Here is a 14,647-nt window from a genome sequence, read left to right as displayed (position 1 = left end):
AGTCATAGTATAGTGTCTAGTATGTTGTAAATGAATAGTTGTTAAGTGTTATGTACATATTGTAATTTTTTAACCTTTTTTTTCCTAGGCTATGGTGAACTAAATGGTAATGCTGGAGAAAGAGAAATATCTTTAAAGAACCTGGGTTCTGATGAAGCCACCAACCCTATTTCCAGGGTCCTCAATGGCAACCAACAAGTTGTAGACACTAATCTGAAGCAGACTGTAAAGTCCATCACCTTTGGGAAAGCAGGAATTAAAACCAGGAATTTCATTCAGAAAAACAGTATGGACAAAAAGAATGGGAAGTCTTATGAAAATAAATCTGGAGAGAACCAATCTGTAGACAAGACTGATACTGTAGCAATTCCAAATGGTGTTGTAACAAATAATTCTGGCTATATTGCTAATGGTTATATGGGCAAAGGAGCAGATAATGATGGTAGTGGATCTGAGAGCGGATATACCACTCCTAAAAAAAGGAAAGCTAGGCGCAATAGTGCCAAGGGTTGTGAAAACCTTAATTTAGTGCAGGACAAAATAATGCAACAAGAGACCAATGTCCCAACCTTAAAACAGGGACTTGAAACTTTCAAGCCTGACTACAGTGAACAAAAGGGAAATCGAGTAGATGGTTCAAAGCCCATTTGGAAGTATGAAACTGGGCCTGGAGGAACAAGTCGAGGAAAACCTGCTGTGGGTGATATGCTGAGGAAAAGCTCTGATATTAAGCCTGGTGTGAGCAGCAAAAAGTTTGATGATCGGCCCAAAGGAAAGCATACTTCTGCTGTTGCCTCCAAAGAGGACTCGTGGACCCTATTTAAACCACCCCCAGTTTTTCCAGTGGACAATAGCAGTGCTAAAATAGTTCCTAAAATAAGTTATGCAAGCAAAGTTAAGGAAAACCTCAACAAAACTGTACAGAACTCTTCCGTGTCACCATCTTCATCTTCATCCTCTTCGTCATCTACTGGGGAAACTCAGACCCAATCTTCAAGTCGATTATCCCAGGTCCCTATGTCAGCGCTGAAATCTGTTACTTCGGCCAGCTTCTCTAATGGGCCAGTTTTAGCAGGGACTGATGCAAGTGTGTATTCTCCTGGGGGTCAGCCACTGCTAACTACTGCTGCTAATACTCTAACACCCATCTCTTCTGGGACTGATTCAGTTCTCCAAGACATGAGTCTGACTTCAGCAGCTGTTGAACAAATTAAGTCCAGCCTTTTTATCTACCCTTCAAATATGCAAACTGTGCTGTTGAGCACAGCACAAGTGGATCTACCCTCTCAGACAGATCAGCAAAACCTGGGGGATATCTTCCAGAATCAGTGGGGTTTATCATTTATCAATGAGCCCAGTGCTGGCCCTGAGACTGTTATTGGGAAATCATCAGATCATAAAGTGATGGAGGTGACATTTCAAGGGGAATATCCTGCCACTTTGGTTTCACAGGGTGCTGAAATAATCCCCTCAGGAACTGAGCATCCTGTGTTTCCCAAGGCTTATGAGCTGGAAAAACGGACTAGTCCTCAAGTTCTGGGTAGCATTCTAAAATCTGGGACTACTAGTGAGAGTGGAGCCTTATCCTTGGAACCCAGTCATATAGGTGACCTGCAAAAAGCAGACACCAGTAGTCAAGGTGCTTTAGTGTTTCTCTCAAAGGACTATGAGATAGAAAATCAAAATCCTCTGGCGTCTCCTACGAACACTTTGTTAGGCTCCGCCAAAGAACAGAGATACCAGAGAGGCCTAGAAAGGAATGATAGCTGGGGTTCTTTTGACCTGAGGGCTGCTATTGTATATCACACTAAAGGTAACTTATTTGTTTCCTATATGAAGGTTCTTACTGGTCATTTTAATATACATTTATTGGCTGTTGTATTAAGTGAAATTTGGAAGCTGCTATGAGATTCTTTAAGAATTCCAGAGCTTAGTTGAGAATAACAATGTTGATAAGCAGCTGATATCAAACTCTAATTCAGGGTCTTTGAAAACAGTATGGTTAAAGTTTAGAAGGAATGTTCACTTTTCCAACTTAAAAACGTTTCTTTTTATATAGACAAGGATAGTTGACCTCCTGCCTTTTGTTCAAGGAATATTAAATGTTTTCTTTGAACAGGTATTGCCTCTCCTTTGCTTTTTATATCATATGCTTCTTTATTAGTGAGCTCACTTGTTTGTTCTAATTTGCTTAAAATGAGTAGGAGCAGTGTTTTGGAGGAGGAGTCCAAAAAGGTGGAGTGTCAACTAATTTTTTCTCTTATAAGAAGGAATAACGGGTGCTAAAAGGTAACTAGAAAATAATCAAACTACAATGGCAGGTACAATCATCATTGTAGGGACCAGGCTCTTGGGAGTCTGCACCTGTCACAGCCCCAAAGCCCATGTTAAAAAAGAACCAGATATCTTTCAAGCTCCATGTTAATAACTTTCTTAGGATATGGCTTATTTGTGTCTTAAGGAAAAATTTGCTATTTGGCATAACTAATTTAAATCCTTAAAACAATGTTTTTTTGGTTTGTTTGTTTCTGCAGTATTTTTGTAGCCGTTTTTTTAAATTTATTTTTTATTGAAGTATAGTTGAATTACAGTGTTGTGTTAATTACTGCTGTACAGCAAAGTGACTCAGTTATACATGTATACATTCTTTTTCATATTCTTTTCCATTGTGGCTTATCACAGGATATTGAGTATAGTTCCCTGTGCTGTACAGTAGGACCTTGTTGTTTATCCATTCTATATATACCAGTTTGCATATGCTAATCCCAAACTCCCACTTAAAACAATGTTTTTTGTTTCATGAATGATGTTTACAAATGATGTTACAAGTACCTCTGTGCTTTGGAGAACAGCGGTTTTCAGTTTTCCTTCTCTACCTCCCCCACCTCCCCTAACAGAAATCCATACCCCATGCATGCATGCACACATCTAATATATACTGCACAGTCCCATTTTTAACAGTAGCTCATTTAGGCAATGATTTGCAACTGCAGGGAAGAGACAGCATATCAGATAATAGGGATAAAGTAATTACCATATTCTCCCTGGAAGAATCACTGCCTCATAGATGAATAGTAAAGCTATTTATGTGACTTCTAAGCAAATTACCTAGTCTCCATACTTTTCTTTAGCTGCAGATTGTAAGACATTTAGTAAAATAAACAGATATCCTTTTAAATTTTTCTTCCTTTAAAAAATAGGAGTAAATAGTAGAGTTGCCTTCTGGGAGTTTAGGAGTAGAAATCCTGGCAGATAAAATTACCTGTTTTCACTTTTCTCCAGCACTGCTCTTCGGAAGTGAATATGCGTTAACCAAGAGCTGGATGTTTTAAGGAAAGTTAGGGTAAAAAAGAAATACTTAGTTTCTTAAGACATTGGTTAATTATAAGTTAAATTCTGCCAGGGGAGTTGGGTGTTTTTGATATTTTCTGTGCCATCTGCCCTCCAGAGACCACTGTACTTGGAAAATCTTTACCAAAGTATTTTATACTGGTGGTGGTTGTGTGAGCTTGAGAAGATAATCTGGTTGTGTTATGTTCTCCCACAACCTGGAAAAATTCTGGGACAAGTTGTTCCATTGGGAGCTTGGTTGTTGGTATTATGTATGATGTTTATTATGGAGAAATGCAGGCCTTTTTAAATGGGAGTATTAACTCCTGTTTATTCTTAGATATTCTGTGTATGCACTTGTCCTATAGATAGGCTAACTAAATATGAAATCCATGGTATTTAGATAAGCTAAATACCCCTACATGGATGCAGTTGTACTTACTTTTGCTGATGTAACTGAAAGATTTGCTTTAGTAAAGTGCATCAGTTTGAGTTTTGTAATTGGACATTATTGAGATGAAATTGGTATTGATTTTATTTTATTTTTCTCCCTAGAACAAACAGGTAATATTCAGTTCAGTTAGGTCCCAAAGTGGCAGGTTCTTTGAATTCCTACCAAATCCATTAGGTCACTAATTTTTCTTTTATTTGAATTTGTTTTGGTCACAACCTTTTGAAGATATGAAGATCTTTTTCTTAAACGAAGACTTGCCCTTTTTTCAAGTTTTCTAAAATTTTAAAAGAGGCAATAATCAGTGGGGCTTATTGGACTATCCTTTAAAAGAGCACTTGTATTATTTTCTTGATCCTTTAGTGTGATCTTTAAATGTTCAAAAGTAACCTATTACTAAGTAAGTTGAATGAAGTTAGACTTAGAATTGGAAGTTCTGTGCATACTTCCTAACTTCAAAAATAAGCCCTTCAGCAACTTTATTTGGAAATAGTAGGTAGGAGGGTGCGTTATGTCAGTTCAACAGGAATGGCACATTTTTTAGATTAAATATTAATTACCTGTGGTCTTAAACATTAGTTACTGCAGATTTAAAAAATCTGAATGTTTAGTTGAGGGGTGTGAAATGAAGATACAGTGAGGCATAAAAAAGGAATTGATGGGAATTCTTGTTCTTGGGATTTTTCTTATAGCTTTTGATATAAATATGCTACTAACTTTTCTTAAGAAATAAGACTGTTAATCTTTGTGGTTTTGGGGGGAATATTGTACCATGACATAGCAGTACCAGTGTTTAAGTTAAGAGGTAGGTCCTCTTTTCCTATTTATCTCAAGTGACACTTGAATTAAAACTTTAAAGTGATAATTTTTTAATTGATTATGAAAAATTTAAGTATATGTAAGTATATAAATATATTTATGTATATTTTATTTATTTATTTATTTATTTGTATATTTTAAAATGGAGCCAAATAATACAGTGAACCCCAATGTGCCCATCATCCAGCTTGAACATTTAGAAAACATCGTCATTCTTATTTCATCTACCCACCTTCACACTCTTAGGAGTTTTTAAAAGCAAATTCCAAGTATCAGCGTTTTACTCGTTGATACTTTGAGTATGTTAGAGTGATGGCTTTTAATGCACATACCCAAGACATAACCATTGCCACCTTCAAAGTAATTACTCAGAATGCTTAGTTAGTGGAACTCTTTGATTTGTTGTCAAAGGCTTAGAATACTGGATCCTAACTTTCTGAGGTGATATCTTTAGTTTTGAAATGGTCTAAAGTCATTTGAAGCCAAGAAGTAACATTGATTGGCGTGAGTTGTGTGGTTAATGTGTTAATTTAAACCAGTTAATTTATCTTGCCTGGCTAGTACTGCACTAAAGGATATTAAGCATTCAAAATGCTGACGTTTTGGAGTATTCATTAAATAATTTGATTTGATAAAATTTACCCAGCACATAGAGATGCAGGGGAGATAAATAGTGTAAGATTTAATTTTTGATGGTTGGGGTGAGTCAAAATGAAAGCTGTCTAGTATAATAAAATATTCCTGAGGCAGCTCTAGGCTATTGCATGAAATTTAAAAAATTTGTTTCTGTATTACCTCCACAGGTGGCAGGTTATTGGCATAAGTGGTTTGATCCACTCAAGTTGGGTCCTGGATTGAAAAAAAATTTTAACTCACTGGGTGGTTCTAATTGCCGACTAGGATTGGGACTCTAGGTCTATAGAGAACTTTCCTCAGCTTAATTCTTTTTTTTTCTTTTCTGTCACAGTTTTCTGTACTACTAAGGAGTTGTGCAATAATTCGTTTGTTTTCCTCTTAATGTTGTACCTACCATAGGCCTAGTTGTGGAAGACTTGCTTTCACAGGGTGAGTCTTTTCCTTTAAAGAACTTCAGTAGAGGGGAAAACAATACACAAGTTTTAAGGCAAGGATTTTAAATGTCATAAGAAGGATAAAAATAAGAGATTTTAGTTGGGAGAGAGAGAGTTTCTTAATGGAGTAAATGTAGGAAGAGTAAATGCAGGGTATGTTTTCCTGGAGGCAGTGGCATTTAAACTGGATTTTGATGGACGGGGGTAAGATTTTTGACTTAATGGAAATACAGAGAACAGAAAGATAAAGAACAGAAAAGTTGGAAAACAAGTAAAGTAGGAAGATATCCACTTTGGATGTGGTGAGGGGATATAAAAGAGAAGGAAGGTAAATTGCTGCCAGATCATGGAGGTTTTTAATTTCCATCTGGAGGCAGGGGGAGCCACTGAATATCAGGGAGATAGGCTGGTAGAATGGAAGTAATTTAAACTGACAAAAGACAGGGGTTTTAATGCTATTCCTAATTCCTGTGTACTTGGGCAAATCATTTATCATTTTTAAGCCTGGGTTTTCTAATTTTATAAAATAAGTATATCAGCCTTTGTTTTGTGTTACCAGATTGTACTCAACTGCTGTAAAAACTGGGTTGGTATTAAACAATTGACTTGTAGATCTGTGTTCAGGTAGATTAATGTGGCACCAATTTGTAGGGTAGATTAGAAGCCATCTTTCTGGTGACTAGAAGTAAAAGATCAGGCAGACTCTTGGAATAGTCCCAGCAGAGAAATAACAAAGATTTCCCCTTTGTATTTGCAGTCATGTGAATGTATTATTTATCCAAAAATGAACAAACACTTACTTTTTAAAAGTTTTTAGATTGGGTATGGGCAAGAGGGAACTGATAAATATTTCTACATCTGCAGGATATGGGAAACAGGATTTTTTTTTAATTTTCTGTATTTTTTTATACAGCAGGTTCTTATTATTTTATACATATTAGTGTATATGTGTCAATCCCAATCTCCCAAGGGAAACAGGATATTGAGGAGGCAAGTTATGGTTAATTAAATTGATCCATAAAACTGATGGGAACTATACATACAGTTTATACATTTGTTCACAAAAAGATCTGAATATTAAATTTTCTCCTGTTAACACAGTGCTTAATAAGCCTTTTCACTGTATTGCATTTGCTCCATAATTGTGCCATCAAAGCTATCTTTCTAATAATCTTATTAACAGGTACCTGCAGATTTGAGTTTGGTTTCAGTCCTAGCTGAATATCCTATATTTGGGAAGAGTCCTTTTTTCCCCTCTCTGTAATATGGGACATATAGGAATGTATGTGACAAGTAATTCTTAATAATTGTGTAAGATCCTTTTTTCCCAGTGACTTTCCATTTTAACAGCCATACCGGGTACTTGATTTCTCATTAATTCTGCTTTATGAGTACAGTAATTACTTTGCTACTAATCTGGAAGGTAACTTGTAAGGAATTTAATAGAAGCTAAAATTTAACCCCTAGATTTCATTAGCTGAAGTCCTGAGGGAGAGGGAAGTAATCACCCATGCTATAAAAGCAGAAATTGTCTATTACTGTCATAGTAGTAGCAGTTTCATTCTAAGCAACTTGAATCTGATATTTTACCTTTAAAAGTAATCCGGAATAGAATAAGTGCTCCAAGTTTCTATTGTGTGTATTTAGAGGTTGTCCAGACAATTCTGTTGTCTGTTGGTGTCGCTCCAAATTGGGAATGTAGGATTGAGATTGATACACTGAAGAGTTCATTAAGCATCTACTGAAAAGGTGGTGGCTTAACAACTACCTTAATCAACTATACTTGAAAATGTACAGTATTTCTTTATGGGTATAGTCAAAATGAAAAGAAAAAGAAAAGGGTGGGGAGAAATTTCTGACAGGCAAACGAATAATAGGCAGGTAGGTACAGTGACTGGTTGAGAAGGAGGAAGTCAGGATAGCAAAACACAGTGTTGGGATAGCCAGAAATCATCAAAAGACAGGTAAATCTGAAGTAGAGAAAAAACAGAATTTAAATTTATGCCACCACCCTTGCAGAATTTTACAGAATTTGATCTAAAATGTCTTAATAAGGGGTTGGAAGACATGATTACTGATAAATTGATCTGGGGGTTCTCATTTGTGGGAATCAGCTTGCTTTGCCTTATATATGATTTATTTTCTTTTTGGGGGGAGCCATTACGTGCTTCTTAAAATGTTTAAATGTTTTTAAATGATTTTTTTTTAAATGTTCTGTTAAACTGGGACAGTAGTGTCTTTCAATTTTAAAGGCAAACAGTTAAGCTTTTACTTAGCTTTAACCCTCTTCAGTCTTTTTCTTTGAAGGATTTTAGAATTAGAAGATTAATCTATTTGGTTGAACCATATGAAATTGCTGTTTTTGTAGGTCAAAACAGGTTGAATAATAGCAGTTTCAAATGGGTCTACCTAAAACTACTTTTCTATATTATTACTTCCTTGACTGATCTATGAGTAGTATTCTGTTCAAATCAGTAGTTATTTATTTATTATGTCAAGCACTGTGTGTGGTGATAAGCAGATGAAAAGAGAGTGTTCATGTTATTAAGGAACTCAGTCTGATGGGGAAACATATGGAAAGAAATTTATTACTAGTGTGATTACTCTATAGAAAAATGCATTTAGAATATAGAGAAACCGCTAAGGTGGGTGGGTGGGGTCAGGGGATGAGGGTAGTCAGGATTCAAAAAAGAAGTGAACCTTGGCTTATTTATTGTAGAAGGAGAGTCAGAATATTTTAGGTGGAAGTGAAATAGTGTTTGAAGATTGCCAGTTATTCAGTTTGTTTCAAGGAAGGTGAATGATGCAAGTTAAATCTTTAACTTAGTCATTGAATTTATTTATTAATGTATCAGCCACTGTGTCAAATGCTAGAAATAAATTTATTTTTCATTTTATTTTTTATTTTTGGCTGTGTTGGGTCTTTGTTGCTGCGCGCGGGCTTTCTCTAGTTGCAGAGAGCAGGGGCTTCTCTTTGTCGCGGTGCGCGGGCTTCTCATTGCGGTGGCTTCTCTTGTTGCGGAGCACGGGCTCTAGGCGCGCGGGCTTCAGTAGTTGTGGCACGTGGGCTCAGTAGTTGTGGCTCGCGGGCTCTACAGCGCAGGGTCAGTAGTTGTGGCACATGGGCTTAGTTGCTCCGTGGCATGTGGGATCTTCCCGGACCAGGGCTTGAACCTGCGTCCCCTGCATTGGCAGGCAGATTCTTAACCACTGTGTCACCAAGGAAGCCCTAGAAATAAATTTAATATGAAACATACACAGAACCAATCTCCATGTAGGCAAGTGGGAATCCATTGAAATGTTTTGAGCGGTGTGGTCACTTTCAGATTTGTATTTTTAAAGGAAGAGAATTGTAATAACCATGGTGTAGAAAATAGAAAGTGAGGCTCAGTTACCTGCATAAGAGAGCAGTTAAAAGACAACTTCAGAAATGTGCATAGGATACCACTGCTTGAACCAGGGCAGTGGCATTGGGCTAGAGAAAAGGGGCTAGGTAACTAGAAAGTTACAAATGTCTTAATTTTGGGTAAGAGTTGCAGTAGTTGAACACTCCCTCCCTGCATTCTCTAGTTTCCATTTCCTTAACTCTACCCACTCTTCCTACTTCCTGTATGTTTGATATAACCTTCCTGGTATCATTCTCTTTTTCTCAAATGTTGGTGCTCCTTCAGTCCCCTTTTCATGCTTTTGAACTCTTGGGTAATCTCATCTAATTCTATTGCTGTGAATTAAGCTTAAGATTTCTTCAGCTGCTTTTATGCTGAGTTCAGACCACGTATATTCAATTCAACATCACTCCAATTCTGTGTTTGTAAAACTGAATTCATTTTTTTCCCAAAACCTACTCTTTCTTTCTTGCCTTACCTCTCAGTGAATTAACATACAATACAACCCTTGTTGTTAGGTTTATATGGATCCTCTCTAACATCTCCATTCTTTTCTATCTCTAATACAACTGTCCTAAATTCTTTACTTCTGCAGTAACATTTACTGGGCTCTTTTTCTGTATTGTCATTTCATCCATTCTCTTCAGCTGCCTTGAGGAATCATTCCTAATATTTAGTTAATAACCTCATATTTCTTCAGTAGCTTCCCTTCACCGATGTAATTAAATAATAAACTTTTCTTTATGAATGCTTTGTGCTCTTTCCCCAAAATAGCAAAAAGGCATTTTTCTTTGTCTAAATCTTTCCTTCTTGGTGACTTTCAGCTTTGTTCCCTGAATAGTGTTGTTCTTTGTCTAAATCTTTTCCTCTTAGTGACTTACTAAATTACCTGTGACTGCTAAAGCCTGGGTCAGGAAACTTGTTTTATAAAGGACCAGATAGTAAATATTTTAGGCTTTGTGAGCCAGAGTCTCTGTTATTTGGTTCAGCCTTGTACACAAAAGCAGTGGGCGTGGCTCTATTCCAGTAAAACTTTATTTGCAAAAACAAGTGGTATGTAGAACCCAGTTGGCTAACTGCTTTAAATTAGTACACCTTGTTTAAAACCATCAAGCTTTGTTTGTGCTGATGCTTCTTCTACCTAGAAAAGCTACCTACCTACTCTACTAAGCTCACAGAGGCAGAGCATTTCTTTCTGTTTTTGCATCTATATCCCTATCCCCTAAGCAGTGCTTTTTAATCCACTTGGAACTTGTAGGTAATTGGACATTTACTACAGGAAGCCTTGAGATAGGGAACTACATAGAAGGTAGTCTGCTTTAGAAAATTGAATGTTACATTTTCTTCATTTGAGTGGCATTACTAAATATTTGAATTTTTAAAATTTTGTTACAGTAAAATTTCAAATTTGGGTGGTGGTGGTCTAAATGATAGAATCGTGACAAAATTGCCTACCAAGTTTGGCCCTGTGGCCGTTTCTCAGTAACTTTGCATAATTGGATGATGTGATTCCTGTTTTAAAAGAACTGGGAAGTTAGACGTGTGTGTGTGTGAGTGCATGCGTGTAGAAGAGGGCAGTGTTAAAAGTAAAAAGATTAATGTTATGCTATGTTATGATTCTGTATAGTTGAAGGTGCCTTCTGTAGGCTTCTTTATACTTGTTCAGCTTCTCTTGTGATAAAGTTAAACAGAAACTCAGTTCATATTTAACGTCTGAATCCAAACGTTTGTAACCTAAAAGAGGGCAAAATGTCATTCACTTCTTTCCCATGTATTCTCTGTCACTAGCTTCTTGTTAGTCTTTTTAGAGTGGTTGAAGCATGGCATATAATCCTGCAAACAATATTTGATTTATTTCCCCTTCTTTTTCATCTTAACTTGGAGTTTCATGGAAACATTAAATTCTAATCAAGGAAATCAAGTTGCTACTAGTTATAGAAGTAATTGATATTAAATAGCAGGAAGGGGAATTGTGTTCATTTCTCAGTACAACACTGCAGATAATGCTGATTTCCTGGCTGGAAGCTAGGCTGGCCCATGACTAATTTTTTAGCTAGGTCAGCATCCCTTTTCCCTCCTCAGAAGTCATAGTCAAATTCACTACTCCAGAGCCCGTATTTGAGGGTAATAAAATTTTCTTGCCAGAAATAATTTAAAATCATTAGAGTAGAATGTAAAGCTGAATGTCCTAGTTGAAGCTAAGGAAATGTCTTCAGTCCACTGAAGAAATGGGATGTTTGCAAATAGTTATTTTTGTCTTTATTCTAAATGTGTGTGTTTACTCTGCTTTAAAAGTACAATAGTGTGCTGCTACTGTGACTCTTGAATGTAGTGCCCTCCTCCTGCCAAAAAAAGGGTGGGGCAGCGACAGGTTGAGGTTTTGGCCGGGAAGAAAAAGGAAAATGTTATAGCATAGGCAGGCTATAACAATGAAAAGTTCTATTGTTCTTTTCTTTTCTCAACATAAAACTAAATATAGATTTATCTTTGCATTAAGCAAACTTTAAATAATGAGCATCAAGTAATCTGTGTATACAGAACTCAGAAATTTATCTGTTGCAAAATGTGAGATTTCTGTACTTTAAAAGGGGGAAAGGTGGTCGGATTAATTTTTTCTGTAGTGAGATCAACCAAGGAAAGGCTTATCTTTAGACTTCTTCAAGTAAGCCATTCTGAGATCCAGAAGTTTGTAGATAACAGCTCTAATGACTATTGCAGCTGCTCCTAATTGTTTGAAACTAATGGGATTAGAAATTATATTGAAGTGATAGATACATGAGTGCCATGACTAGAATTCCTTTCCTGATATATCTTCTTTTTTTTTCCCAGATTAGACTGGTTGCAATTCTCTCTCCTTAGACCTCCTAGGAGATGGGAATTTTCCTGCCAATCTTTAGATGGGCATCTGCTCAGCAATTTAAAGGCCATAGCATCCATCTAAGCTCCTGGACCAAGTGGCAACCAGTGCATTATTCCCAGTCTTTGTTTAATCAGGGAATTGCTGTGATACCTTGAATGGGATTTTATCTGGATAATTCTTTGATCATTTTGAATAATTAACCCATTACTCCAAACATCGAATTCTGACAAATTTTCAAAAAATCTTAGCAGGTTTTTTAGAAGTGAGTTTGATGGGGTGGGGGCAGGGAGAATGTGATTCTACCATTCCCTGACCCCATCCATTCACATAAAACAAAAAGTAATAATTTTAGATCTAGACACTTAACTTTCTTTTAGCCCTGGGGAGCTATTATGTTGTACCTTAACTATAACCCATGTTCAGATATATCTGATCTTAATGAGCTCCAGTTTTATTTTTCCTTAACTATAATTGGTTGCTGATAAATTATAGAATACAATTACAGACAGTCCAGTCATACAGAATAAAAATCGCCTTTTTGTCCTTTCAAAATGGTGGTTATAGGGCCGTGGAAGAGCACTTATTCTCAGTGTTAGTTATAGGTCATTCCTATTACTAAGTAGTTTTTGTTTACATTAATCTCCTTTCAAGGAACAATTCTTAGGTTCTTGTGGTGTAATAGTCGTCTACTGTCTTATTCCTCAAGACTTCAAATATCCCTTCTGTGAAGCTTTTTCTTATGCTTCCAGGTAGAGTTTTTCTTGCCCTCTCTCTGTATGTCACCACAGTTGGTTCATGTACATACTTCCCTTATTCTAAGATACTAAAATAGGCACATTGTAAATAATCACATTTGAATGGAATTGGAACAGATAAGGGTTGTGTGTTATTAATAAATAGGTATGGATTGACATTTTGACCTTATGGGTTAAGAAGGGTAGGTTGGGTTTGTAGGAGGGAACTACTTACCTATAACAGAGTTAAGTAAAATTTTAATAAGGCATTTTAAGTGTCAAGCTTAATTAAATTTGATGAATGCTTCATTCAAAAGACGTTGGCACCTTGTTGAAGGATGATGGGTTGACAAAAAATACTTGGTTTTTTTTTTTTTTTAATTAATTTATTTATTTATTTTTGGCTGTGTTGGGTCTTCGTTTCTGTACGAGGGCTTTCTCTAGTTGCGGCGAGTGGGGGCCACTCTTCATCGCGGTGCGCGGGCCTCTCACTATCGCGGCCTCTCTTGTTGTGGAGCACGGGCTCCAGATGCGCAGGCTCAGTAGTTGTGGCTCACGGGCCTAGTTGCTCCGCGGCGTGTGGGATCTTCCCAGACCAGGGCTCGAACCCGTGTCCCCTGCATTGGCAGGCAGATTCTCAACCACTGCGCCACCAGGGAAGCCCTACTTGGTGTTTTTTAATAACAATGAGCTATTACAAAAAAAATCATCTTTTCTATAGCATGCATGTGCATATCTTTACTATTTGTGCAGACAGAATTGTTCTCTTGGCAGTTTGATTTCAGGTAATAATTGATTTTCTGTAATCAACATTTAAGGCCATCTCAATGACACTCTGAAGAATTAAAGGAAAATATGAGTATTTTGTCTGGGTTTCATAGAACCCAGCCCTACCTCCACCCAGCAATAATCCGTCTAGGTTTTTTAGGTTTAAAGTGAAAAGCATAGCTTTAAACTTTGCTCTACAAAACTTGGTGTATAAAAGTAATCCTTTTTTTTCTTCTTTGCAGAAATGGAATCTGTTTGGAATTTGCAGAAACAAGGTAAGAATGGTTAGGTTACCTAAAATGTCCTTATGGCCAGTCTTTATCTGTATTTGTGTGATAGACAAAGGGTAGCCTAAGAACTGAAATTCATAGTTCAGAAAAATGTTAGCTGTTTTAAAAACCTTATTTGGGCTGTATATTCTCTGAAAAGAAGGTTAGAAATCTACAGAATAGCAGATTAGCTTCCTTCACTCCCGTAAACAAGATGTGAGTAGCAGGAGGGCAGAGGGACTGGATAATCCACATCTGGATAATTTGGAATTTTCAAAAAACTGAAAATTGCTTATCTTAATTATTGAGTGCTTTCTTTCCAAATACAATAAAATATGTTAGTTGTGGGATACCTGAAATAAGTGAGTATTGGTTTGGAGAGTCAGTCACTAATAGATTTTGGCTTTCAGAGCCCTGTAAAGCCCACTTACGGGGCTGGATCCCACTTGCCATCCACCTTGCTAGTTAAAATAAGTGAATTTCAGATGAATGTGAAAGTCCTAGAATTTCAGAACTTGAAGGCATGAGAAATTCTGTTTTCTTACTACAAATTAGGAAACTGAGGCACAGAGAGGTTACTATATAAACTAGAAAGTGTCCGGACTAGAAAGTAAGATTCCCTGATTTTCCAGCATTGCTTCTTCCATCCTCTCTCTTATTCTTAGGCCAGGTCTTTTTTGTCTAACACAGCCATGACCTGAAAATAACTAGCAAGCTCTTATATTATTTTGAATTGCTTTCTGTGTACCTACTTATTCAAACACAAATTTAAAACATGGACTAGAAAATATACCCTGCAGAAGTAGACCTACCTGTTTTTTACTCTAAAATGGTTATTAACTATTAAGAATTGAGCATTGCCTTCCTGGCAAGCTGCTAATGGATGTCCCTTGGAGTTCTGGAAAGGATATTGTTTCGGAACTAAGATTGATTCTTAGCCTCAGGTGAGCTTGAATTCTT

At 36.7% G+C, this 14,647-nt stretch overlaps 1 protein-coding gene across 1 annotated transcript in view; it reads left to right on the top strand.

The window, feature by feature from the left end:
* The window catches only part of NUFIP2 (nuclear FMR1 interacting protein 2), a 29,113-nt gene that overhangs the window by 5,196 nt on the left and 9,270 nt on the right, over positions 1 to 14,647 (top strand). Inside the window, exons 2-3 of the mRNA XM_036835512.1 lie at positions 89 to 1,813; positions 13,661 to 13,693. Of these exons, the coding sequence (XP_036691407.1) occupies positions 89 to 1,813; positions 13,661 to 13,693 (1,758 nt within the window). The remainder of the gene's footprint in view (positions 1 to 88; positions 1,814 to 13,660; positions 13,694 to 14,647) is intronic.

This window comes from Balaenoptera musculus, chromosome 20, assembly GCF_009873245.2.
Source record: "Balaenoptera musculus isolate JJ_BM4_2016_0621 chromosome 20, mBalMus1.pri.v3, whole genome shotgun sequence".
NCBI lineage: Eukaryota > Metazoa > Chordata > Mammalia > Artiodactyla > Balaenopteridae > Balaenoptera > Balaenoptera musculus.
This window is presented reverse-complemented; position numbering and strand designations above follow the sequence as displayed.